Source organism: Plecotus auritus (genome assembly GCF_963455305.1).
Source record: "Plecotus auritus genome assembly, chromosome: 9".
Lineage (NCBI taxonomy): Eukaryota > Metazoa > Chordata > Mammalia > Chiroptera > Vespertilionidae > Plecotus > Plecotus auritus.
The window spans coordinates 91,016,790-91,044,697 of NC_137783.1; the positions used below are offsets into that span (position 1 = coordinate 91,016,790).

Genomic DNA, 27,908 nt, shown 5'->3' on the forward strand with positions numbered 1-27,908 from the left:
GGTGCATGAATTCATGCATGGGTGGGGTCCGGCCAGCCTGGCCAGAGGGAGGGGACATGGGCAGTTGGCCGGCCTGCTTGCTGGTCGAACTCCTGGTCAAGGGGACAATTTGTATATTAGCCTTTTATTATATAGGACAGTGGTCAGCAAACTGTGGCTCGTGAGCCACATGCAGCTCTTTCGCCCCTTGAGTGTGGCTCTTCCACAAAATACCACGGCCTGGGCGAGTCTATTTTGAAGAAGTGGCATTAGAAGAAGTTTAAGTTTAAAAAATTTGGCTCTCAAAAGAAATTTCAATCGTTGCACTGTTGATATTTGGCTCTGTTGACTAATGAGTTTGCCGACCACTGATATAGGATATACACTGAGTGGCCAGATTATTATGCGTTCAGAGATCATAATAATCTGGCCACTCAGTGTATACACAGACACACACACATACCCTATATAATAAAGAGGTAATATGCAAATCAACCATCATTCCAACACACAAGATGGCCACCACAAGATGGCCTACAGGGGAGGGCAGTTGGGAGGGACCAGGCCTGCAAGGGAGGGCAGTTGGGGGCCATCAGGCCTGCAGGGGAGAGCAGTTAGGGGTGACCGGGCCGGCAGAGGAGGGCAGTTGGGGCGACCAGGCCTGCAGGGGAGGGCAGTTGAAGGGACCAGGCCAGCAGGGGAGAGCAGTTTGGGGCAATTGGGCTAGCAGGGGAGCAGTTAGGCGTCAATCAGGCTGGCAGGGAGTGGTTAGGGGGTGATCAGGCTGGCAGGCAGAAGTGGTTAGGGGCAATCAGGCAGGCTGGCAGGCAGGCGAGTGGTTGGGAGCCAGCAGTCCTGCATTGTGAGAGGGATCCCAGATTGGAGAGGGTGCAGGCTGGGCTGAGGGACACCCCCCCCCCCCTTCGTGCACGAATTTCGTGCACTGGGTCTCTAGTACTATATAATGAATCAGTAAAAATAAAAACAAATCAATATAAATATAAACACAACAATCACTAACTACAAATGCAGACATGTTGGAAAAACTAGACTTATTGGTCAGAAGATTTTTGAGAGCAAATTAAAAGATATTCAACATAGAAAGTGAGGAGAGAGTCTGATTCTCATTACCAGTGGCAAGGAACAGTTTTGTGGTATGGTAGAGAGCTGTGGCGCTCTGAAAGCTACGATTATGAGATTTAATTTGATTTGGTGACAGTTGGGTGCCAGTTTAAGCACCTTCCATTATGAATACAAGTACTAATTGTTGGACTGATGCTTGAAGAATTCTTGTAGATTTGAATATATTAGATGAGACTAATCACCCTGAGTAAATCCAGGTGAGAGCTAATTCTGGCTTATTTAAATTTTTATTTTTTATTTTTTTTATTAGCAAAGGCTTACTGAGCTAGAATGAGACATGAAAATGTACATGAAAAGTCTATTTAATGTGAAAGAAAGGAAGGAAGATAGGAAAATATAAACTGTTGTTTCATGGAAATTATTTTGTTCAATTCAAATGTCTTTCAAGTTGGTGTAAATGGTTTTGGAAAATGTAGTTCTCGGGAAAACAAAAATAGCAAAATAATTTTTAGTTCCTACTCATAGTTTTCTCAGGTAAAGATTATTGTTATTTCCTTTTTTTATAAACTGGATCTGGACAATGCTTGCTCTCTCATTTATTAGCCATGTGACCTTAGGCAAGTTACTTAACATCTCTTTCTAGATCACTTAAAGTTGTTTTCAAGAAATTGATAGAAGAGCCCAGGGTGTTACATATTTACTATTTGATGATGTCAAAACCATAACTCAGGCCAGTTGTATCTTAGTCCAGTGATATTTCCATCCTATACCACTGCTTTTAAGACTGCTACTTGTCAACACTTGGTAGCTGTGTTCAAATGAATTCTGGGTTCTTAGGAATATTAGTATTTGTCCCCTCCCCTCCTCTTTTCTTCCCTCCCCTCCCCTCTTCTCTTTCTCTTTCTCTTTCCTTCTTTCTCTCCCCCCCTCCTCTTTCTCCCCCTTCCTTTTTTCTAAACATATCCTTGGGTGAGGATTGAAAAAAAAAATACTAGTATTTGTTTTCTTTATTTTTAGATTCTAAAACTATTATATATTTTAATTTTTTAAAATAAAATGTCAAGTTTACACAAAAGAGAAAAGTGTAAAATAAACCTCTGATTACTCATCACCCAGATTGAGCAATTAGTTGCCAATTACGTGTTACATTTATCTTTTTCCTTTTTCTTGCTGAACTATTTTGAAGTAAATCATGCTCTTTCATGTCTATAATCTTCATTGCACATTTCTAAAAAAAATGCAGATATTTTCTCACGTAATTTTATAATCACACTTGATTAAAATTAGGTACAATTCTTTTTTTTTATCACCTAACTAGAGGCCCAGTGCACGAAATTCATGCACTGGTAGAGTCCCTAGCGGCTGCTGGCTGCCGGCCGGGGCCTTCCTCCCTTTCCCCAGCAGGCCCCGCCCCCTGGTCAAACTCCCAGGACTCCCAGTCGAGGGGACAATTTGCATACTATGCTTTTATTATATAGGATGCTCATTCATATTGAATTTCCCCATATGTCTAAAAAAAAAAATCTTGTAGATGTTTTTTTGAATTAGGATTCAGTCATATATATAGTTAACCTTTTAATTTAGAGCAGTTTCCCCCCCACTTTTACTTTTCATGTCATTGCATATCTGCAGACTTTTCCTTTAGAAGGTCCAGCATTTCTGGATTGATTCTTTGTGGTTTATTTTATTTGTTCTTGTATACTTGTGATATCCAATACATGTATGTGGCTTTTGAGCACTTGAAATATGGCTAGTCTAAATTGAGATGTGCCGTAAGTGTAAAATTCATACAAGATAGTACGAAATAAAGAATAAAAAACATTAATATATTTTTTCATTAATAACTTTTTATATTGACATGTTAAAAGGATAGAGAAAGGTTATTATTGATGACAAAATAGTTTTCCACTTCCATTGGGACTGTCCTGTTTTTTTTAAAAAAACTTTATAGAACTTGCAAAGCCTTTTTTACATAAGAAAATATTTATTTTTTATTTTTAGGAAAAAAATATTTTTAAATTACAATTTCAAATAGGAAATATTTCACTTCAAAAGCCAAGAGAAATTCCTTTGATGACATTCATCTTCTATGACTACTAGTCTGCTCCGGCTTGCTAAAATTCTATGGACTGGGTGACTTAAATAATAGAAGTTTGTTTCTCACAGTTCTGGTGGCTGGGAAGTCTAAAATCAAGGTGTTGGCTGATTTGATTCTTGGTGAGGGCTCTCTTTAACTGGCTTGCAGATGGCTGCCTTCTCATTGTGTCCTCACATGGCCTTTCCTCAGTGCTTGCAGAGAGAAGGAGGGACAGGGAGAGGAAGAGAATATAAATGAACTCCTAGGAAGAGAATATAAATGAAACTTCTTATAAAGTCACTAATGTTATCAGATTAACCCCTCAGTCCCCTTCTCCCCCCCGCTTCCCCCTGACTTAATTTAATCTCAGTTACCTCCTAAAAGCCCTGATTTCCAATTACAATCACATTAGGGATTGGAGCTTCAACATACCAATTTTTCAGGGGAAGGGGGTGGGGCAGACAATTTAAATTTAGTCCCTGGTAATGAATGACAGCGTTAATTTTTAAATGGCATTCACAGTGCCAACACAAATGCTTTTACAGTAAGAATAATGTTTTTTCATACCTCTAACATAATACTGTCCAGGACACATAATTCCTTGTTTTTTAAATACCAGGTCTTTAATTGTAGTTCTTGCTGTTTTATTCCTTCCAATAAATCTTTAGTTACAGTTACTGGGAGAAATTTCTATTCTCACTTGTAATATGTTATAGCTGAAAGTAGTACTAATGAGAGGTGAAACAGTAGCTTTGCCATTATAATTTTATTTATGCAGCTGATTGGACTTGGGGTAATATGTGTGCAATAACACTCAGTTGTCATAAGTAATAATAGCTAACAGTGTGTCAGCTATTCTTTTTTAGACACTTGACATTTTTTATTGAGAGCAAGGTGGGGAAATGATCTGTAGTAAAGAAAAAATATTGGAATAGCATACAAAAACAAAACTCCGTTAGGTTGGAGCACCTTATAGATTAGTAAATGCAATGCAGTGTAACAGGTATTATGATAGAAATACATACAGTGTACATAATGGAGGAAGTAGTCACACCTGTAAGAGGGATAGCAGCAAAGAGGGCATGGAAGTGTATAGAGGACATTACAGACAAAAGAAGCAGGCTTAGCATAGGACAGAGCCATGAAATGGCTAGAAATTTGGGGTATCTACAAGCCATTCCCAATGGCTTAAGAGGAATAGGAGCTATAGCTAGTTATGTAGACTAAGGGCCAGCCAGATCTTGGAAGACTTCAAGTGTTATGCTAAGGATTTTGGGCTCAATTCTGTAGGCAATGAGGAATCACTGAAGATTTAAGCAGACGAATGATATGATCAGATCTATTTCCGAAAGATCACTTTAGTATTGATTTGGGATGATATATTGGATAAGTAGGAGAAAGGAGGCAGGTGATTTGCAGTAGTCCAGGGAAGAGGTGTCTAGTTAAGACAGTAAAAATTATGATAGAAAAAGGGGTGCAGTCAAAAGATGATAGGGAAGTAGACTCTTAAAGGATTTTAGATTGATTGGATGTGATGGGTTTGCTGAGCACTGCCTTGGGCCTAGCTGTTATTTCTAACCATGAGTCCTCAGTGGCCCCAATGTGAATTTTTTTTTTTTTTTCATTAATAGCCAAGCTTTAGTACAGGAGAAGGTAGGGATTAGCAGGGCAGTGGTAGCTGGTGGGTAAAGATAGGATTTGCCAAGAGAATCTGAAGTGTTACACTATACATTCCAGGCTGGGTAAGGAGAAAAGTGAATGAGAAAAAGGAGCAATAATGCATGAAAAATGGAAGGGTTGAAGGATGAGTTCTCTCCATTAGGTTGGAGATTAGATGAAGGGCAAGTTAAAAAAGTAAAACATTTGGAAAGGATAGCATCTGTAGTCAGAGATTTTTTTTTTTAAATTTAAGATTATAGAGGCTGAGAAATTATAAAGTCTAGGGTATGACTATAGAAGCACCTTGCTAAAGTGGGAATGTGAATGAGGGTTGTAGGAATTGAGGAAATTTGAGGTAGGTTGTTGCTATTTAAATTCCCACAATGATGCAGCTTTGGAGAAGAAAGTAAGCAAGTTGAAAAGTCTTTAGTGAGTTAGGAGGAGTAATTAAAAGGTAGGTGGATGACAATAAGAGGCTGTATACCCAAATGCTATTAACCTCAGAGGAAGAAGGATTTTACATATCAAAATGGGAAAATTATTACTAGTGTATGAGCATGATAGTGGAGCTGGGGGAATGCTGGTTTCACCTTTGTGGTTTGGTAGATGTGGGGGAAGAGAGTCTCCTCTAGAAATGGCTGCAGGAAGTGGATTCCTGGACAAAGCTATTAGTTGATGTCGAGAGGTGAGGGGAGAATTCTTTTTTTTTTTTTTCTTTTTTTGGAGAGTAAGGAGGACGGAGGGAGGAAGAAAGAGAGAACAGAGAGAGACATGGATTTGTTGTTCCACTTACTTATGCATTCATTAATTGGTTGTTGTATGTGCCGTGACTGGGGATTGAACCCACAACCTTGGTGTATCTGGATGATGCTCTAACAAACTGCTCCACCTGACCAGAGCTGTGAGGGGAGAATTCTGTTGAGACTGTGAGAGAATTTATTCACTATGGAATAAAGATTCCAGTATAAATAAATGTTAGGATGAGTTAGTAGCGGAAGGAAGACATGGACAGGGAAAATGGATGGAGGAAGAAACACATAGACTAGAAGCTCTGGCATTTTTGAAGAGAAGCGTAGGATGACAAGGATAACAGCAATGTTTGGATTGATTTTAGTGAAGTTTATGGGTCTAGGAAAACAGGACCAAGTTGGTATTGTTTACTTGATTAGATTAGCAGACTGCAGTCTTTGCTTCCGTTTAAATGCCTTGCCCGTTTCAAGATTCCTAATAAGGAGGTGGTCATGTTACCAAAAAGCTCTAGTCTAATGTGAAAAGTGTTAAGTGCCATTGTAGAGTATAGACAGAAGTCTATGAAAGTATAGAAAAACTTAGTTCCAGCTAAAAGTCCTGGGCAAGACTTTTTGGAAAAGCTAGCATTTTACTGGGTTTTAAAGAGTAGGTAGGATTTTAATAAACAGATTGGAATAAAGGGACATTCTATTTTGGAATGGCTTGAGCAAAGGTATGAATTCAGGAAAATACAGAGCTCATTTGCAGGAATTTCAGAGAATAAAAGTAACTGTAGTGTGTGATTACTTAGTTTAGTAGAAGAAGTGGATGTTTAAGATAGGCAGATGTTTAAGATAGGTGGACATTTAAGATAGGCATATTAGAAGTATAGAATTTGATACTGGCATGCGTGGCTCAGTGGTTGAGCGTCAACCTATGAACTAGGAGGTCACGGTTCGATTCCCAGTCAGGGCACATGCCCGGGTTGTGGGCTCAATCCCCATTGTGGAGTGTGCAGGAGGAAGCCAGTCAATGATTCCCTCTCATCATTGATGTTTCTTTCTCCCTCTCCCTTCCTCTCTGAAATCAATAAAAAAATATTTTTTAATAAAGTGTAGAATTTGATTTGGTGGAAAGGTACAGGGTACAAAGACAGGCTTGTCTATCTTTATCTTCTGCTGTTCTGTTTGTCCAGCCCTGTTGAACTACTTGTGGTTTCTCAAATAGCCTGTGCTCTATGATGATTCTGTAACTTTGCAGTACCTTTTGTTTGTTTTGAAATTCCCTTGTTTGTCAGCCTTGCAATTTCCTCTTTCAAGACTCAGTTGAAATATCATCTCCTCTGTGAAATCCTCTCTGAACTTCCTAAGTAGAGTTAGGTGCTTCCTTTTCTTTTCTCCCAGAGAGTATTTGTCCTATCTACCCATCTATATCTGTATCTGTATCTGTATCTCTATCTCTATCTTTATTATCTCTATCTCTGTAGTCATAAGTCATTATTACATTGCATTTATTTATTATCTGTCTCAGCCATATGCTTGTGAGCTTCATGAACACTGAGATTATATCATATTAGAATCCCGATGCACAAAGATTCGTGCTAGAATGGGCCTTCCTTTCCCTGGCTGCCGGCACTGCCTTTCCACTCTGGCTCAGCCCTGAAGCCGCCTCTTTCAGCTCCAGCCCCGCCTTCCCACGCTGCCCAGAGGCCCTGAGAGACCGGGGGTGGGGCAGAACACCTGTGTCATTGCCATGGCAACAATGCAAGCGTCCCACCCGCCTCCAGTCACTCAGCACCTGTGTATGCAAATTAACTGCCATCTTTGTTGGGTTAATTTGCATACTCACTCTGATTGGCTGTGGGCATAGCAGAGGTATGGTCAATTTACATGTTTGTCTATTATTAGGTAAGATTTATCTCCAGATCATAGTGCCTCATGTGTAATGGTTTTGCACATGATTATTCAGTGAATGTTCACTGGGTGAAAGAATGGATGAATTGGATAAAAAGAATTAGCCGGGAATATTTTCATGAGTATTGGGGAAGTCTTCTAGAGGGAGCGTGGATGGTAAGAATACTTACCCATGCAGGAATACAGAGTTTGCAGTTTATCCGTATTTAGAGATAAGATTGAGTGGGCAAAGTATGACTAGTTGGCAGTGGAAGTTTTGATAAATAATGGAGTTCTAATGAAAATTTCTGAAATTGGAAAGTCCCATTTTTCAAACATACTGTTGCTTTTTATTTTGCAGTGCTTCCACTTCTCATTCAGAGAATTCAGTGCATACAAAATCTGCTTCTGTTGTGTCATCGGATTCCATTTCAACTTCTGCAGACAACTTTTCTCCTGATTTGAGGGTATGTATACTGTTTCTAAGTTCTGAAGAAGTATTCTCTGTTAGCTATTTGTGGCCAACACTATCAATGTAACCTTTAACTGAGTAAGCAGGAGATATTCATGGAATATTCTCTAAGACCTCACTCAATCTTTATAAAATATCTCAGAACAGACCAGCAAATTGGGAAGTCGTATTTAGTTGAAAAAGAAAATGTGTGATTCATCTCTACGTTTGGTAATTTTAAGTTCTTAGCCAAAAGATAAGTAATGAATTTCATTGTGGTATAAAATATTTTCATGATTACTCCCATAATGATGGCCAGTAATGGATAACATTTATTGAGTACTTTCCATGTGCCAAGTATTGTTCTAAGTTCTGTATGAAATATCTCTTATGACATTTCTACCACTTCTGTGAGGTAGAAACTATTATCAATCTCTATTCTACATTATGATAACTAAAATAAGTAACATGTCCAAGGTCTCACTTAAATACTGTGCTATATTTGCTACACATCTCATTATAGTTTTTAAGTATTTCTCTATTTATTATAGGCTTTGTTGCTTTGAACCTAACCACATTGGAAATATCCTGAAGCACTTTGTACATTTTTGGATTCATCTCCTTTTCTATAACTGCTTGTCTATGAATAATGGACAAAATGAATTTCATTTTTAGTGCTAACCCTTAAACTTACCTCAGAATCTTTTTATTCTGGTTTAGTAACTGTTTTCTCAGTGTTACACTTTCACAATTTTAACTAAAACATTATTTTCATTAATGAAGTCATTTGCTCTTGAGCTCATATTGAGAATATCTTATTTTATGCCTGTTGTCCCTTCATGTTTAACATTAGATGCAAAAATACCCTGAATTATTGATTCTCTTAGCACAAGAGTACCAAGGGAATCTGTTAAATTTATGCACCAGCTCCATGACTGAAGGAATTAGCTTCATTAGTGGCATATTCAGCATCTTTCACAACTTTATGGGGTCCTCAGAATGTTTTTACTTGATGAATGAAGAGCCAGTTGTTAAATGTTAAACTAAGGAGAAGATGGCTTTGATTAACAAAGGTTAACTGTACTTTCCATAGTCAAGTGCCTAAAGTGACAGGAAAAAAAAAAAAAAAAAGAAAACTAATATGATAGCCTGCCTGTTACCTGTTTTATCATTTTTAAGGACATCTTTAATTGTTAGATATATTGTTGCTTGAATCAGTCTTTTTGTCAATTGTGGGAGAGAGATGAATGAATAACATTATGTTAAATGTTAGTATCATTTAAAAAATGCAGCCTAAGCCAATCGATGATTCTCATCATTGATGTTTCTATCTCTCTCTCCCTCTCCCTTCCTCTCTGAAATCAATAAAGAAATATATTTTTTAAAAATGCAGCCTGTTTCAAATATGTTTCAGAGATGGGGTGGGGGGATGGATATGCTTCTAATTGAAAAAAAAACATAGCCAGCTGTTGTGATAAACATTTATACATAACTCATCTTATTTAGCTTTCACAACAATCCTGTGAAACAGACATTAACTCATTTATTTTTAAAAATATATTTTTATTGATTTCAGAGATGAAGGGAAAGGGAGAGAAAGATAAAAACATCAGTGATGAGAGAGAATCATTGATTGGCTGCCTCCTGCACGACCCAACTGAGGATCGAGCCTGCAAACTGGGCATGTGCCCTTGATCGGAATCGAACTGGGACCCTTCAGTCCACAGGCTGACGCTCTATCCTCTGAGCCAAACCAGCCAGGGCTATTACTTCATTTGACTGATAAGAGAAACCTGATATTCAGAAGCGGTGAATTAACTCATGTGCTTAAAGGCACACAGGTGTTGTCCTTATGTGGTCTCAGGTTGGTCATATTTCTATACAGCACATTACCCAGAGAGACTATCTTTCCATGATTGTCCTGTTTTCTGAAATGTGAAGTGAGATTTTTATAATTAACAAGAGTATCTTTAATACATTTTTGAGGTAGACATAGCAATTTTAAAAAATATATATTTTATTGATTTTTTTACAGAGAGGAAGGGAGAGGGATAGAGAGTTAGAAACATCGATGAGAGAGAAACATCGATCAGCTGCCTCCTGCACATCCCCTACTGGGGATGTGCCTGCAACCATGGTACATGCCCTTGACCAGAATCAAACCTGGGACCCTTCAGTCTGCAGGCTGATGCTCTATCCACTGAGCCAAACTGGTTAGGGCGACATAGCAATTTTTAATATTACCTAATAAATGGAAATTGCTTTTCTAAATAATCAGAAAACGAGGGTGTTTGTAATAAAACCTGATCTCCCTCCTCCCCAATTTTGTTAATGATATTTTGCTTTTAGTATGTATACCCTTGTTGGCCATAAAATGGTAGTACAGACAGTCCTCGGTTACGTCGGACTCGACGTACATCGTTTGTGGTTACGTTGCCATCTCCCATTTATTTATAAAAAAAAGTTCCGTCATTTCGACGTATGTGCTTTATATTTTTTATTTATTTACCACAAGTAAAGGTCAGGAATTGTTATCTTTCTTTTAAATTTTTTTACTGTTTCACTTCATTACTGCTGTGTATATGATCCATGTGAGTGACGTAGGTGCTTATGTAGGTGGGTTCCGACTTACAGTGAAAATCGCGTTACATCGTGCTGTAGGAATGGATCTCCGATGTAACCCGAGGACCTACTATATTTAGTTAATTATAGGTAGAACTAACCACAAACAGATATGTGTTGCTTTTTGACTGACTACGATTTAGCTTTAGGTATGAGGGTCTTGGTACAGTGGTTTTGTTGCAGATTTGGGGGAGAAAGTCAGATGATGACAAGTTTCAACCCCGGTGACAATTATGCTTCACTTTTCTTTTTTTTTTTTTTTTTTTTAAATAAATCTTTATTCAGATTATTACAATTATTTCTCCTTTTTCCCCCCATAGCTCCCCTCCACCCATTTCCCACCCCACCTTCTGCCCTTACCTCCCCCCCACTGTCCTCATCCATAGGTGTATGATTTTTGTCCATTCTCTTCATGAACCCCCCATACCCCTTTCCCCCTGAGAATTATCAGTCCACTCCCTTTCTATGCCCCTGATTCTATTATATTCACCAGATTATTCTGTTCCTCAGGTTTTTAATTCACTTGATTTTTAGGTTCGCTTGTTGATAGATATGTATTTGTTGTTCATAATTTTTCTCTTTACTTTTTTCTTCTTCCTTTTCTTTAAGAATACCTTTCAGCATTTCATATAATACTGGTTTGGTGGTGATGCACTCCTTTAGCTTTTTCTTATCTGTGAAGCTCTTTATCTGCCCTTCAATTCTGAATGATAGCTTTGCTGGGTAGAGTAATCTTGGTTGTAGGTTCTTGCTATTCATCACATTGAAAATTTCTTGCCACTCCCGTCTGGCCTGCATAGTTTCTGTTGAGAAGTCAGCTGACAGTCGTATGGGTGCTCCCTTGTAGGTAATTAACTGTTTTTCTCTTGCTGCTTTTAATATTCTCTCTTTGTCTTTTGCTCTTGGCATTTTAATTATGATGTGTCTTGGTGTGGTCCTCTTTGGATTCCTTTTGTTTGGGGTTCTGTGGGCTTCCTGGACTTGTAAGTCTATTTCTTTCACCAGGTGGGGGAAGTTTTCGGTCATTATTTCTTCAAATAGGTTTTCAGTATCTTGCTCTCTCTCTTCTTCTGGCACCCCCATAATTCTGATGTTGGTATGCTTGAAGTTGTCCCAGAGTCTTCTTACATTATCTTCAACTTTTTGGATTTTTTTTTTTGCTTTTTGCTTTTTCGGTTGAGTGTTTTTTGCTTCTTTGTATTTCAATTCTTTGACTTGATTCTTGTGTTCCTCTATTCTGTTTCTGGGTCTCTGTATAATATTTTTTATTTCAGTCAGTGTATGTTTAATTTCTAGTTGGTCCTTTTTCATATCTTCGAGGGTCTCGTTATATTTATCGGCCTTTTCTAGGATATTCTTAAAAAGTCTTATAACCGTGGTTTTGAATTCTATATCCAGTCGTTTGTTTTCCTCCATTTCTTTCGTTTGTGATCTGATTCTTTGACCCCGCATTTTCACTGATTCCCTGAGTTGGTAAGGTAGATATTTGTGCTAGGTTTCCAATATGGCCCAGTGGGTCTGCTTCCCCAGTTAACCTGAGGTGGACACTCTTGGTGCACCCCTTTGTGGACTGTGTGTACAGCCTTGTTGTAATTAAGTCTTTATTGTTGTTGGTATCACTGGGAAGAATTGACCTCCGGGCCAGTTGGCTGTAAGGATCAGCTGTGTCTATGCTGGGAGAAGTTCGGTGCTGGAGACAGCCTTATAGGATTAGACTTGCCAAATTGCAATAGCCTCTGTGCTCAGCTTGGATGGGGTGGAGTCTCAGTCTTGGCTTCCTGTCAGCCTTGCCCTTGCGTGCATGTGCGCTTTCAGTCCTCCGCCTTCCCCAGCTCGAGTCTCCGCCTGAGAGTCCAGACTCCCCCCACAAGAGCGTGGGTCCCCAGGGGCTCGCCTGGAACTGGGGTTCACTGCAGTCAGGACTGGGGCTCAGTGCAGTCAGGAGCCTCTGACTCCCTTTCACTAGGGAAAGCCTGTGGCAACCTCCGCAGCCTTTGTGCGCACTGGCACGCGCGTGCGCACTTTCAGTCCTCCGCCTTCCCCGGCTCCCGAGTCTCCGCCCAAGAGTCCAGACTCCCCCCACAAGAGCGTGGGTCCCCAGGGGCTCGCCTGGAACTGGGGTTCACTGCGGTCAGAACTGGGGCTCAGTGCAGTCAGAATCCTCTGACTCCCTTCCACTAGGGAAAGCCTGTGGCAACCTCCGCAGCCTTTGTGCGCACTGGCACGCGCGTGCGCGCTTTCAGTCCTCCGCCTTCCCCGGCTCCCGAGTCTCCGCCCAAGAGTCCAGACTCCCCCCACAAGAGCGTGGGTCCCCAGGGGCACGCCTGGAACTGGGGTTCACTGCAGTCAGAACTGGGGCTCAGTGCAGTCAGGATCCTCTGACTCCCTTCCACTAGGGAAAGCCTGTGGCAACCTCTGCAGCCTTTGTGCGCACTGGCCCGCGTGCACCTTCAGACTTCTGCCTTTCCCAGCTCGAGTCTCCGCCCGAGAGTCCAGACTCCCCCCGTAAGAGCGTGGGTCCCCAGGGGTTCGCCCGGAACTGGGGTTCAGTGCAGTCAGAACTGGGGTTCAGTGCGGTCGGAGGCTTCCTTCCCCCTTCCGCCAGAGAAAGTCAGCCAGGCTCTCAGCCGCCCTTCCTCTCTGCGCGCACAAAGCCCCTTTGCCGTACCTCCAATTCTCTGTGAGCTTTTCTCTTTCCTTCTAGTTGTAGAATTTCCACTCAGCCAGCTTTCCTGTGGTTCTGGATGGTGTCCGTTCTGTCTTTTAGTTGTAGTTTTGAAATTGTTGTGCGAGGCAGCAGTTTAGGTGTTTACCTATGCCGCCATCTTGGTTTCTCCTCTATGCTTCACTTTTCTATCTGACTGCACCTCCTTTGTGTACCTGGCTGTTCCTCAGCGGCCCAAGGTAACTCTAACGTGTCCTCATCTCTTGCTTTCCTCCTTGTTCTTTTGTCCTTATGCTCCTTCTTTCTCAGGGCTTCAGCTATTATCTCTTTATGGATGATTCCCACATCTTTACCTTGTGTTGATCTCCTTCTCAGCCTCTGATCCCTCATATCAGATGCTTGCTACACAGTTGCACTAGGATGCTATCATGTCATGATCATAGTATAGTCATAAATCTGTTCAAGTTCAGCTGCTACTGTAAGGTATATGACACCTTGGAAAAGTTGCTTAACTTCTATAAGGGTGTTATTGAATTAAAGGGATTCATTTGCTTGTGTGCATCAAAGCCCAATAAAATATGAACAGGAATTGCAGCAAAGAAAGTAAAGGTTTATTTAAGGAAATGGTATCAAGCACTTAGATACAGGTGAGCTAGTAGTCTAAAACCTGGCTCTCCCATGGCTTCAGGGGATTGGTTATATAGGGGGAAAAATCATTAATTATGCTGCCTGAGGGTGTTAGGGTTAGGGTTCTAGTAGCCCTACTGATTGGTCAGAGCCAGGGTAAGGAGTAGTTAATCATTGCAGATGGTCCTGATATAAGCCATGGGTTGGTCTGTTGGTTTCGCAAGGTTGTGATCAGTAGGGTCATTCTGCTTTCATGGGTCTGGGGTTGAAACACAACTGAGGTCAAAATTATCTTTAGTTTGACTGAACTCTGTTTCTATGGTCAACAGACATGAGGCTTTGTTATTTAAGATAGTTTAAGGATGAATAGAACCTAATTGTCCTGCAGGCTTAATGATTACGAAAGTGGATGTGCAGCATTTGCAAAGGTAGAAGGATCTGGTTGAAAGGAGGCAAGTGAGTCATGGTGTTATTAGAATTAAGGAAAAAGTCATATTAAATAAATGGAGTGCCTGAGCATTCACAATGGTCCATTACCCCACTTATAAATGGAAATAAGAATACTACTTCTTTTTCAGGGGTATTATGAGCTAAATGAATAACGATCTTCTGAAAACAGTGCATGAACTGGGCCAGTGCATGATGATAGATTCCTTGGTTTGAGGCAAAATGAAAGTAATTGAGGAAATATTTTATCTTTCTTCCTATATACTTTTATTCTGTTTTGGTTTGGGCAGATATTCTATTATGTGTCATCCTTTTTTGGGAAGGACTATTCTTTATCACAGGATTATCTCCTCATAACTTCTTTGTTTTTTTAAAAAAATCTCCCTTTTTTATGAAATTACTAGAGGCTTGGTACATGAAATTCATGCATGGGTAGGGTCCCTAGGCCTGGCCAGTGATCAGAACCAATCTGTGGGGCGACCGGTGGGGCGATTGGGGCCCCCGCTTGCACCCGCCTTGGCCTGGCGCTGCCCACTCACCTGCTCCATTATCCTGCCATGGTCCTGCTCTCATTGGGGCTGGCAGCGCGTCCACTGCAGCCTGCTGCCAGCACCACGTCACCGACGCCTGCCATGTTCCGTGCCGCCCCCTGGTGGTCAGTGCATGTCTAACTCCCGGTCAGTCGAACTCCTGCCTGTGGGGACAATTTGCACATTAGCCTTTTATTATATTGGACTAGAGGCTCAGTGCACAAAATCTGTGCACGGGTAGGGTCCCTAGGCCTGGCTGGAGATCAGGGCTGATCTGTGGAGTGACTGGCGGGTGATTGGGGCCCCCGCTCACATCTGCCTTGGCTGGACTGGTGCTGCCCACTCGCCAGCCCCGCCCCCTGCTGCCAGTCAGGGCCTGCGGGCTGCGGCAACTCCTGCATTGAGCATCTGCCCCTGGTGGTCAGGGTGCATCATGGCAACTGGTCATTCCGTTGTTCAGTCGATTTGCATATTAGGGTTTTATATAGATAGATGTTGCTAATAGGTGGTAGTTGTTACTGTAGTTATTTTCATGTTTTGAGTTACGAAAAAAAAGTCTGCATCCCTATGCTATTTCCCCCTCATCCCCACAGTGTCTTCTGTTACTTTCATCTTGTATTAGTGTGGTGCATTTGATGAACCATTTTGATTACTAATTAAAATCTATAGTTTTACATTTGGGTTTACTCTTTGTGTTGCACATTCTGTGGGATTTGATAAAAGTATAATGACATGTTTACATTATTGCAGTATCACACAGAGTAGTTTTATTGCCTTAAAAATCATCTGCACTTCACCTATTTTTCCTTCTCTCCCTTTTCCTGGCAGCCAGTGAACTTTTTACTGCCTGCATAGTTTTGCCTTTTCCAACATGTCATCTAATTCTAATACATAGCCAGATTGCCTTCTTTCACTTAGAAACCTTTAAGGTTTCTCCATTTCTTTTTGTTACTTGATCATTTATTTTTTATCACTGAATAATATTTCTTTGTATGGATGTAACACAGTTCGTTTATCCATACACCTACTGAAGGACTTTCAGTTGCTTCCAAGTTTTAACATTAAAGAACAGCTTGCATATTAAGATTCAAATTTGAATGTTTTCTTTTTTTAAAATAAAAATAAAATATTTATTGTTGAACATATTACATATGTCCCTTCCCCCCTCCCCCCCATTGAATGTTTTCTTGATGTTAGGTACATTCATTTCCTAGGGATGCTATAACAGTGTACTTACTGCAAACTAGATGGCTTAAACAAATATTCTCTCACAGTTCTGGAGCATGAGGGAGGGGGTTAGTGGGATTGTGGTTTGGGACTTGGAAGGGCAGGAAGATAATTCACAAGGAGATGGAAAAACAAATGTTTGCCAAAATTGTTTGCTGGGCCATCTTTAACAATGGAACACAGAGAGGACTTTGAACAAATGGGCCTTGCTAGGTTCCTCTCTGTCCATCATACATCTATAATAATAAAAGCATAATATGCTAATTAGACCAGACCTCCTTCCAGATGAAGCCGGGGCTGCAAGGGCCGAGGCAAGCTGCGACCAACCGGTAGGCTGTGGCGGGTGGGCAGCCCGAGTCCCGGGTGCCTGCTGGTGGCTGGAGGGAAGCCGAGGTGCCAGGTGCCAGAGGGAAGCTAGTGCCAGCAGCCGGGGGAAGGAAAGCCTACTCTTGCAAGAATTTTGTGCATTGGGCCTCTAGTTAGTTTATTTGAAACCAGAGTTATCTGTTATGCTATGTCCCTTCCTGGAGCAGGTCCTCTATGTAAATTCCTTTAGGCTGGGAAAGGGGGATGGTCAAAGGCTCTTTCTGAGTCTTTTGTTTCTTAATAACCAGTTTAAAATCAATATCCTAAAAGGCATATTTTGGAGTGGCAAACTGCTTCCCTTACCTCTTTCGTAACTGCTGGTGAAGTCCAACAATCCTTGGTTTTCTTGGCTTGTGGATCCCATCACTTCAGTCTCTGCCTTGATGGTTACATGGCAGCATTCTCCCTATGTCTCTGTGTCTTCACAGAGCTGTCTTGTAGGCCCGCCCTACTCCACTGTGTCCTTATCTTAACTAATTACCATGACTCTATCTGCAGTGACCCCATTTCTCTCATTTTCATTAATTAGCTAATATTAGTAATAGGAAGAAAGCAAAGGTGAGGCCAGACATCATTATAAGCATGGGCAGCTTCACCAGTAAGCTATAGTTCCACACTCCCCAGGGAACACTGGTCTATTTCCTGCAGATCACTGGGGAAAGGGATCAAACAAAGAGAGAAATGGGCACATGCGCAGTGAAGTCAGGGTGACTAGGGAAGGTGCTTGTCTGTCAGTCTTACCTGGGAAAAAGGTAATTGCCTCGGGGGTGAAGCTACTGCAAGCAAGTGAAATTTTGGAAGGTTAAATCTCTGGGCAAAGAATTCTCTCTCTCTTGCCTCTTTGCTCCTGCTCCCTTGCACTCTCTTGCTCCGTGACCTGTACTCTCCCATGTATGTGCTAGCCCTTCATGTGACCTTAAGCAGCGGTGTGGCCACGCAGACCCCAGATGCAATGGATTGCTGCTGCGAACACAAGCTAAGCTAGCCAGTTGCTGGCCTAGACTGCTTTAATACGGTGTGGAAACTGGGCAGTGGCTTTAATCCTAGCCTTGCTGAAAATAAGATGGACTTCTTCCATGGTGAGACGGGGGAAATGCAACATTGTAAACCCAGGGCTTTAATTCCATGGAAATAAATATTACTCATTCTCCAGTGCGAGTCTCAGGAAATCACTTTCCTTGCAACATTGCAAGAATTCCACTTCCATTGGCAACAGCTGGGGACACTGAGGGCACCCCACCTTTCCAGATAAGGTCACATTCTGAGGTACTGTCAATTAGGACTTCAACCTATCTTTATCTGTGGGAGGGCACAATTCAGCCCGTAGCATGAAGTGATGCTTTTCAGACTGTACCTCTTTAGATACCCTTTGTTGTTGTTGAATCATTGATGGTGATGTAATGGTATCCACTGCTTGCTAATTGTGGTTTCAGCTCAAAACCAAATTGTTCTTGGCAGTGTTATGAAAAGAAAGAGCTTCCTTGTGCTTGAATTTGGATGTGCTTTCAAATTTATAACCAATAAGATCCATCCTAGATGCCAGTCTTTGACTCTACCACCCTGTTCAGATTTTATTTGTATGATTCATTTGCTTACTTTGTGGTTTGTCAGTTGTGGAAGAAAAAAGGGTTCTATGGAAAGTAACTTCATATGGTGATCTGATTATAAATTCCTAACTGGGCTGGTCATGGTGGGGAGTGATGCCCCAGGAATATAACTTTAGTTAAAGGCTTATCTTTGCCTTAAGCCCTGTTCATTGTTTCTGTGCATCCAAATAACATACCTTTTAAATGCCCCCTTTCATATCCCTCCTTCTGAAGCATGAGAGTCTCCTGCCTTGCTTTCTCCTACCTTCATGTAATCTTCCTTCCCTTCCTTTAATTTCAAGTGTAGAAAAGTAACTGCAACACTATTATTCTCTGGAGCCTTTGAGATCTTGCTCCCCGGCATAACTTCAGTTTGGCTCAAATAAACGCATAAAGATTCTTTATGGGTTTGGAAGTTTCTTATGTTGACACAGTCAAGTGGTATAAACAAACAGACTAAAGTAAAATTGATGTAAACAGTTTTCTTTAATAGAATTATTCAATGAAGAATAAGTTTATTATTTTTTCCTCTACTGTTTTAGTACATAAAGAAACTGGTGGATAATTTGTAACTTCCACAGACTCATTTTTTCCTTTCGGATGATTTTAATTTAGTGTTTTGCAGATTTCAAAAAATTTCTTTCCTGTTTATCTGTCATCTGACATTCCATGTGAAAACTGATCCATAAACTTACCACTTGCAGATCATCATTACAGATAAGGTTTCTGAAATTTCTTTATAATAATTTCCTGATCAGAGAGAGAAGGAGAGATGGGAGGTAGGTTAAAGTCACATGGAAATTTACAGAGCTTGATAAAGAGGGCATGAAAGACAATGGGGAAAAACATGGTTGGGGAGAGAGCAAAACTGAATTGATTTTAGGAATATAAAAAGAATTATAAATTTCTATCTGTGTGTTTTTTTCACCGGTAAGATTTTAATGTGATTTATAGACTTCTTGATAATAAGAAAAGGATTAAGTATTTTATTCAGTATTGTATTCAAAGAGCAGACCTTATATAATCTTATCTGTTGATATAACCAGAACTCGGGAAGCAGCCAGTTCTATTGGGAAACAGGTCGGATATTCGATTAATAACATTATTTTGACCCAGCAAGAGAAAAGTGTTTTATGTGTTCCAGGGGATTTCTCCAGGAGGGGAGTTCTCTCCTCCTCTCAGAGGGGGGAAGAGTTATATAACCTTTTCCCGCTAAAGGTATTTCCATGTGAATGCAGAAAAACCTGATGAATCAAATCAGTCTGGCTTTGCTGCTTTAATTCCACCTTGTAGAAAGGTAGGCTCCTGGTATTTCTGAGTTGTCCTCTTGTTTTGATCTTACCTCCTTTATTTGTTATATTTGCATTTCTTCTTCCATTACTAACATATCTTAAATGTAGTTTTCTCAAAAATTAATTGGTTGTTTTTTTTTCTTATGCCTCTGGTCAAATTTAATTACTTTTTTCCAACAAGTATAAAATATTCCTCTTTGTTTCTACTACCACTTTATTTCTACTAATCCAGGATTTTGCTATTTCTCTCCTAGGTTATTATCATTTTGTCTTTACTATATCCAGTTTTGTGTACCTCCTTGACCATGTTAATCTCATCAGAGGTCTGCAGTGATTTTCCTTTACATGACTGGTCAAGTTTAAAATTCTTAATCTCCTCTCCAATATTATAAAAATTTCCAAACACACTACTGAGTTGTATGAGTTCTTTATGTATTCTGCATATTAATGTCTTACCAGATATATGCTTTACAAATATTTTCTTCAAATCAATAGTTTGCCTTTTCATTTTGTTGATGGTTTCCTTTCCCCTACACAAGCTTTTTATATAGTCCCACTTGTTTGTTTTTCCTTTTGTTTCCTTTCCTTTTGGTGGGAAAACCAAAAAAAATCATTGCCAAGACTGATGCCAGGGAGGTTACCCTCCATGGTTTATTCTAATTTTATGGTTTCAGGTCTTATTTCCAAGTCTTTAATCCATTTTGAGTTGATATTTGTGTATGGTGCAACATAGGGATCCAATTTCACTCTTTTGCATTTGGCTCTTCAGTTTTCCCAGCACTATTGAAAAGACTATTCTTTTCTCCTAGTATATTCTTGGCAACTTGTTGTAAATTAATTGATCATATATGCATAGGTTTATTTCTGTGCTCTTTATTCTGTTCCATTATTGTGTGTGTCTGTTTGTATGATAATACCATACGGGTTTGATAGCTATAACTTTGTAATATAGTTTGAAACCAGGGAGTATCATGCCTCCAGTTTTGTACTTTCTCAAGATTACTTTGGCTATTTGGAATTCTCTGTGGTCCCATATAAATTTTAAGATTGTTTTTTTCTATTTCTGTGGAGATTGCATTGAACATTTTATGTTTTTAGTGCCACAGTTTACCTCATTTTATATTGTTCATGAAGAAATTATACTGGCTATAATTATTTTTAATACTCTTTCCTTTAATGTTTATAACATAGTCAGTTGGTTAACACAGCATCCTATTACAGAATTAGTCTTTTCTGAATCTTACTATATATTTACCAGTGAGTTGTGCATTTTCATTTTACTATTAGCATCTTTTTGTTTCAACTTGAAGAATTCCTTTCAGCATTTTTTGTAAGGCAGATGTAATGGTGATGAACTCTCTCAGCTTTTGTTTGTTTGGGAAAGTATTTCATTTCTGAAGGATTCCTTTGCCAGATAGAGTATTCTTGGATGGCATTTTTTCCTTTCAGCATATCAATTCATTTTCTCCCAGGTGGTAAGGTTCCTACTGAGAAAGCTGTCTATAGCCTAGATCAGCGGTCACCAACCTTTCAGATCTCAGTGGTCCCTGGACCACCGTTTGGCAACCGCTGGCCTAGATAGCCTAATGAGGGTTTATCGGTTAGAGTTTTTCTTTTATTACTTTTAGTATTCCCTCTTTGTGATTTTTGACAGTTTTATTATAATGTGTCTTATAGAGGATTGTTTTGAATTGAAATAATGAGATGATCTATGAACTTCAAGCACTTGGGTTCCAATTCTCTCCCCCAGATCTGTAAGTTCTAATAAACTTTATGCCCCCTTTCCCTTTCTTTACCTTCTAGAACTCTGGTGATTCTGATATTGGTTCTCTTGATGGTGTCTTATAAATTATAGGTTTGCTTCACTCTTCATTCTTTTTTTCTTTGTTCTCCTCTGACTGGGTTACTTCAAAGTTCTTATCCTTTAATTCACTGATTCTGTCTTTTGCCTGTTCTATCCTGCTGTTGGTACTCTATTTTGTGTTCATTTCATTGATTGAATTCTTCAGCTCCAGAATTTCTGTTTGGTTGTTTTTATGATTTCTATCTCAATTTATTTCTCATTTTGTTCATTTATTGTTTCCTTGATTTTATTGAGTTGTCTTTTTTTTTTTTGTCAGCTTGTATTCTGGGGCTTTCTCTCACCTTATATGATTGAATACACCTGTTGCACAATTCCTGCTTCCTCTTGTGGATTCTTAAGCAGTTGATCTTACAGTAAACCAGGCTAACTGTTGGGAATCTCTCTCATTGTCACAAAGGCAGTACAGCTCATAATTATGGTTTCTCCCTTGCCCACAAACCCCAGCTTTTTTTCATGCACTCTCTATCTACCTGAGCTTGCTCTTGTTGTAGCCTTCTGGAACATGTATAAAAGGAGCTGGCTGCAGAGTAAGGAGGGTATAGGTTTGGCACTTGGGGATTTGGGCGTTCCTGTGGGTCAGGTGAAGGGATCCTTGGGTGAGGTTTTTCCCCACAGCTTATGGATGGGCTTTTTTGCTGGAGTCTAGAACACAGAGAACTGCATCTCTTTAATGCCTTCTGATATTCTTTTTTTTTAAAATTTCTTTATTGATTAAGGTATTACATATGTGTCCTTATTCCCCCATTACCCCCCACCTGATATTCTTATCTGCCACTTTTCTGAACCCCTTCCTTCTCCAAGTAATGGAGCTCTTGCTTTAATACTCTGAAGGCTGTGGGCAAGAGATGGGTTTCTTTGGCAGCCCCACAACTGGGGAAGTTGGGTGCTTACTCCTCTCCCTTTCCCCCACAGGGAGGGATCCCCAACTTCCTCTTAAGCTGTGCTGCCTCCTGGGCAAGGGTGATGCTGACAAAGTTCCTCTAATCCACTTTGATGCATCAAACTTGTATATATTTTTTGCCCCAGTGGAGTGCTGGAACTTCTGTAGAAACTTGGATTTCTATTAAGGCTTTCTTATCTGTATGTGCTCACATCAGTATTTTCCAGGTGCTGCAATCAAGAGGGTTGGAGTCAATTCACAGGCTCCTGCTGATTCCACATCCCTTACCTGGGTCTGTCTGCCTATTACCTGATGCACTAGTGGGAGAGACTCCTTGGCATATGGTGCTGGATTTCAAGGCTCCCACGAGGCCCTTTTATTTATGGAGAGATGCCAAATTTTAGAAGTTAAAAGGCAAAAACATGAGGGACATCTTATGCTGCCATAATGCCGAAATCACTCTTCTTACTGCTTTTTTTAGAATAAGGTTCTCTTTATTCTGTAGCTAAATCTAGAAGTCAGTAGTTCAAAAATTTGCGAGGTTGTGGTTCTCTTTATGTCATGCTGTCTCAAATATTAACTCTGTATGTTATTTTGTATAATATGTCTAAAATTTTATTTATGGAATTATGGAAATATTGTGTTTATTGCTATTAGATTGTAAGGTGTCATTAATCCCTATTTGTTTTAGAGCAGAGGAACAAAGCACCATATGAATAGAATATTGTGAGATGGGAAGGTGAAAACTTCAATTAATGTGTCTGTTATGTACTTCTTACATTTTAATACAGCACCTTGCAAATCCCTTTATGTTTCAACTGTCTCATTTCATACAAACCTGTAAGGTAGATATTATTATTTTGATATAAATATGAAAGTCAGACTCAGAGATGTTAGTGTGGTGGCAATAATTTTTTTTTTTTGGCTGTAGGATCATTAGGATATAACAACTTAAGCCTTTGCTGTACACCACAAATTTCTTATATAGAAGTCTTAATTTCGATTTCCCCCTTTCAGCTTAATTGCCCTCAGGCAATTTCCCCCCCAAAAGCAGAACATGTGGATTATATTTTTGGTGACATGGCATATCTGAGAATGACTTGCTGTTACTATCAATCATATTTGAGAGGTCATAGCATTTTTCTTCAAAGATCTGAAAACATTTTGTTGTCTTCTAGAATATGTTGATAAATATGAAGCCAGCCTGATCTTGCTGTTGGCTGTTGTATATTACTTCTCTCTCTCTCTCTCTTTGCCTATGTACTCAAAGTTTGTCTTGTAATTCTTATAGTTCAAAAGAATTTGCTAAGATGCACCTAGGTATATCTCTGTTCATTTTTTAAGTATGTGGAATCTGGTAAACTATTTTGATCAACAAGCTTAGAAAGTCATTATTTATTTCAAAAACATGTTCTTCCATTATGTATTGGATTATTGTTCCTATTCTGTTTTGACTTTTTTCTTTAGGAAATACAATTCTTTCATTGGTTCTTTATTATCTTCCCTCATGATTTTTACCTCTGTTCTTTTTCTATAAATTCGTAGAGCAATTTTTATGGTTGCCCTCAACATAAATGCTGTTTTCTGAATAATCAATTTAGTTCTTAATTCTAACACAGATTTTATTTCTGCTATTACATTTTTAATTTTTTTTCAGTCATTCTTTATCTGACCCATTTCTCTTAGTCTCAGTGCGTCTATCCTTATGGCGTTTGTTCCTGTTCCTTAGGGAATATGGCTAATTTCCTTTTGAGTATGCCAACTAGTTTATAAATGTGTCTTATAATGCATATAGGGAATTATTTTCAGAAGACTACTCTTTTGTTGAGCATCAGGCTGATACTTCCTTTTCCTTGTCAAATAATCTTTTTTTCTAGGCCCCATTTTTTCTCTTATGTTTGATGAAAGATAGCCATGTTCAAAACCAGTGATGACCAACATATGTAGGGTATGGGTTGCCCTTGGCCTTGCTCTGTTCACTTGTTTGAGTTCTTTTTATATCTTTGGCTCTACCATGAGTTGTTTATACATAACCTCTGTTGTATACATATTGTTAAAACTCTGTCATCTAGTGTAGCTTTTCTGGACAAAGATGGGATCTTGTCTTGCCTTCTCTTGCCCTTATCTCTGACATTCTGGTCGGAAAGCATACTGGTATCGGAGAGGCTGTGCTTCTCAGTATATACCGAGTTCCCTGTCTCTTTTTTCACATTATAAAGCTTTACTTCTTACACCTCTTAGGTTACCGTGTGCCTCTTCCAGAACTACCTTCCTCTCCACTCCTGTATACAATACACATACATTCTTGGATATGCAAATTCCTTCTGAAAGTAGAAATACCGAAAGAGAGGAAGGTGATCATGGGGAATAACACTGTGGCAACTACAAGAAAGTATACCTCTGAAATATAGGAACTACTGTCCTGCTTTGTAAGGGATATAATCTTTGTATTTCCAAATCATGTGGTTGACGATGGGCAGAAGATAAAGACTTTCACATGTGTATCATTGTTTGATTTTTTTAAAAAAATACTGTTATTATTTGTATCCTTTTTATCTAATTGTGTTGTTTTCATAATCAGTAGAAATTCTAACCAGAGTTTGGTAATCAGTTTAGCCTCAATTTTTATTATTTGTAGTAGGAAATGTTTATTGAGTGTATATTATGTCAACACTGATATAAATGCCTTAAGTATATTAACTAATTTAATTTTTATAAAATCCTTTTGTGGGGTACTATAATTATCCTATACAATAAAAGAGTAATATGCAAATTAACCATCACTCCGCCACACCAAGCCATGCCCACCAGCCAGTCAGGAGCAAATATGCAAATAAACCCAACCAAGATGGCTACGGCCACAGAGAGCAGGAGGGAGGCTTGGGTTTCCCCGGCAATGGAGGAAGCCAAGCTTTTCCACCTGCCCTTGCCTGCCTAGGCCTCCACTCAAGGCTACAAAGTTTCAATGATAGAAGATACATAAATCCAAACAGAAATGGCGGCAGCCACAGAGCTGGAAAGAGCAGGAGGCTAGGGTTGCCCCCGGTGATGGAGGAAGCCAAGCTTTCTGCACACCCTGGCCGGCCCAGGCCTCTGCTTAAGGCTACAAAGTTTCAATTATAGAAGATAAATAAATCCCAACAGAAATGGCTGCCACCACGGAGCAAGCAGAAGGCTTGGCTCCACTTCAGGCTACAAAGTTTCAATTGTAGAAGATAAATAAACCCGATACCAGGGCCTCCACTTGGGTCGCTGTGGTGGGATACCACCACAGGCCCCTCACCCAGGCCGCCTCACGCCCCAAGGGAACCCCCACCCTGATCTGGAACACCCTTCAGGGCAAACCAGCTGGCCCCCACCCATGCACCAGGCCTCTATCCTATCTAATAAAAGAGTAATATGCAGATTGACCATCACTCCAACACACAAGATGGCTGCCCCCATGTGGTCAAAGGTCCTGCCCCCATGTGGACACAAGATGGCCACCACAAGATGGCCAGCAAGGGAGGGCAGTTGGGGGCGATCAAGCCTGCAGGGGAGGGCAGTTGGGGGGGACCCAGGCCTGCAGGGGAGAGCAGTTGGGGGGGGACCAGGCCTGCAGGGGAGGGCAGTTAGGGGCAAACAGGCTGGCAGGGGAGCAGTTAGGCATCAGTCAGGCTGACAGGGTAGTGGTTAGGGCAGGGGTGGGCAAACTTTTTGACTCGAGGGCCACAATGGGTTCTTAAACTGGACCGGAGGGCCGGAACAAAAGCATGGATGGAGTGTTTGTGTGAACTAATATAAATTCAAAGTAAAGGAGCGGAGGGGAGAGCAAGAGAACCCTCCGTTCTTTCGGCTCCATGGGCCGGATAGAACAGCCGAACGGGCCGGATCCGGCCCGCGGGCCGTAGTTTGCCCACGGCTGCGTTAGGGAGTGATCAGGCTGACAGGCAGAAGTGGTTAGGGGCAATCAGGAAGGCAGGCAGGCGAGCAGTTGGGAGCCAGCAGTCCTGGATTGTGAGAGGGATGTCCAACTGCCCGTTTAGGCCCGATCCCACCAGGATCGGGCCTAAACGGGCAGTTGGACATCCCTCCAGGGGTCCCAGATTGGAGAGGGTGCAGGCTGGGATGAGGGACACCCCCCTCCTCTGTGCACAGATTTCGTGCACCGGGCCTCTAGTCATTTTATAGATGGGGAAATGAGGCAATAAAGAAGTTGGACACCCAGACTAAGAGTACCTAGCTAGCATGTAGAACAGTCAGGATATGAGTCCAGGTAATCTACATACTTGCAAAATGCATTTTTATCCTGTTTTTCTGCATCCTCACAGACTCAGTCTGCTTCCTTTCTTCCTGCCTCTCCTTCCTTCCCTGCTTCTGTCTCTTCCTTTCTTCTTTCCTTCTATGACTATGTTACATATTAGGAACTGGCAACTAGATGTCATTACAACATATGACCTTTTTGAGTTTTAGAATTTGGAATATAAAAGGTACATATGTGTAAATATGTATTTTTATTCTTTAGGTATTACAGTAAGGTTACTTTATGAAATAAAACACTAAACTTTCAGAAGTATGAAATTATTCAGATTGCAGATTTATTGAACAGAATTTGTTCTTTGTAGTTCTTAGCTCATTAGTCTTAGTTGAGCACTGAGCTATGGTAGTGATGTCTACTCCTCCCTAAGCACCTGACTTAAAAACTAAGGAATAATTTTTTTGTTATTGAATGATTTTTAGAGAGAGAGGAATCGGGGGAGGGGGAAAAGAGAAATGAGGGGGGGAGAGAGAGAGAGAGAGAGAGAGAGAGAGAGAGAGAGAGAGAGAGAGAAAGAGAGAGAGAAAGAGAGAGAGAGAGAGAGAGAGATTTGTTGTTCCACATATTTATGCATTCACTGGTTGATTTCTGTATGTGCCCTGACTGGGGATTGAACCTGCAACCTTGGGGTATCAGGATGACCCTCTAACCCAGTGGCAAACTCATTAGTCAACAGAGTGGCAAACTGCGGCTCGCAAGCCGCTTGTGGCTCACGAGCCCCAGTTTGCCGACCACTGCTCTAACCAAGTAAGCTACCTGGCTAGGGCAAACTAAGGAATAATTTGATTATCAGGACGATTAGATTATGCCCAATCCAAGCACCACTACACATTTGGCTGCTGAGCACTTGAAATGTGGCTAGTCTGGATTGATATGTGTCGTATATATAAAATACACTCTGGATTTTGAAGGCTTGGTATAAACAAAAAAACATAAAATGTCTCAATATCTTTAAAATATTTATTTCATGCTGAGATGACAGTAGTTTCGATTTATTGGATTAAATGAAATATATTAAAATCACTTTTGCCTGCTTTTCTTTTTTTAATATAGTTTTATTGATTTCAGAGAGGAAGGGAGAGGGAGAGAGAAATAGAAACATCAGTGATGAGAGAGAATCATTGATTGGCTGCCTGCTGCATGCCCCCGACCGGGGATCGAGCCTGCAACCCGGGCATGTGCCCTTGACCAGAATCGAACCCAGGACCCTTGAGTCCGCAGATTGATGCTCTATCCACTGAGCCAAACTGGCTAGTACTATTTTTATTTTTCTTAATGTGGCTTCTAGACAATTAAAAAGAACATATGTAGCTCATGTTTCATTTCTAATGAGTATTTAAAAGTGTATAAGATAGGGTACCTCTTCCCTGGGAGTCTGGTGGGGAAGAAGACAGGCACTTAAAGTGGGTGGTAAGTGCCAGATTGGAGCTCATGCACAGGAGGGATCTAACCCAGTTTTGAGGGTCTGCAGAAGGTGTCCTTTAGGGCAGTTAGCACATTGTGTTTTCTTCCTTTTTAACCTGCTATCGAGGACTCTTTAAGTCTACTTTTTGGATTGAAGTAAATGAAAGTCAAAAGCTTTAAAAAATGTTTGAGAATCATTTATTTTAATAGTATTGGTTCTCACTCTAATGA

At 40.4% G+C, this 27,908-nt stretch overlaps 1 protein-coding gene across 6 annotated transcripts in view; it reads left to right on the plus strand.

The window, feature by feature from the left end:
- Positions 1–27,908, plus strand: part of MTMR2 (myotubularin related protein 2) — a 107,104-nt gene that overhangs the window by 39,190 nt on the left and 40,006 nt on the right. For all 6 annotated transcript variants that reach the window (XM_080643186.1, XM_080643190.1, XM_080643191.1 and 3 more), the window contains exon 2: positions 7,781–7,886. In XM_080643186.1, coding sequence (XP_080499312.1) covers positions 7,781–7,886 — 106 coding nt within the window. The remainder of the gene's footprint in view (positions 1–7,780; positions 7,887–27,908) is intronic.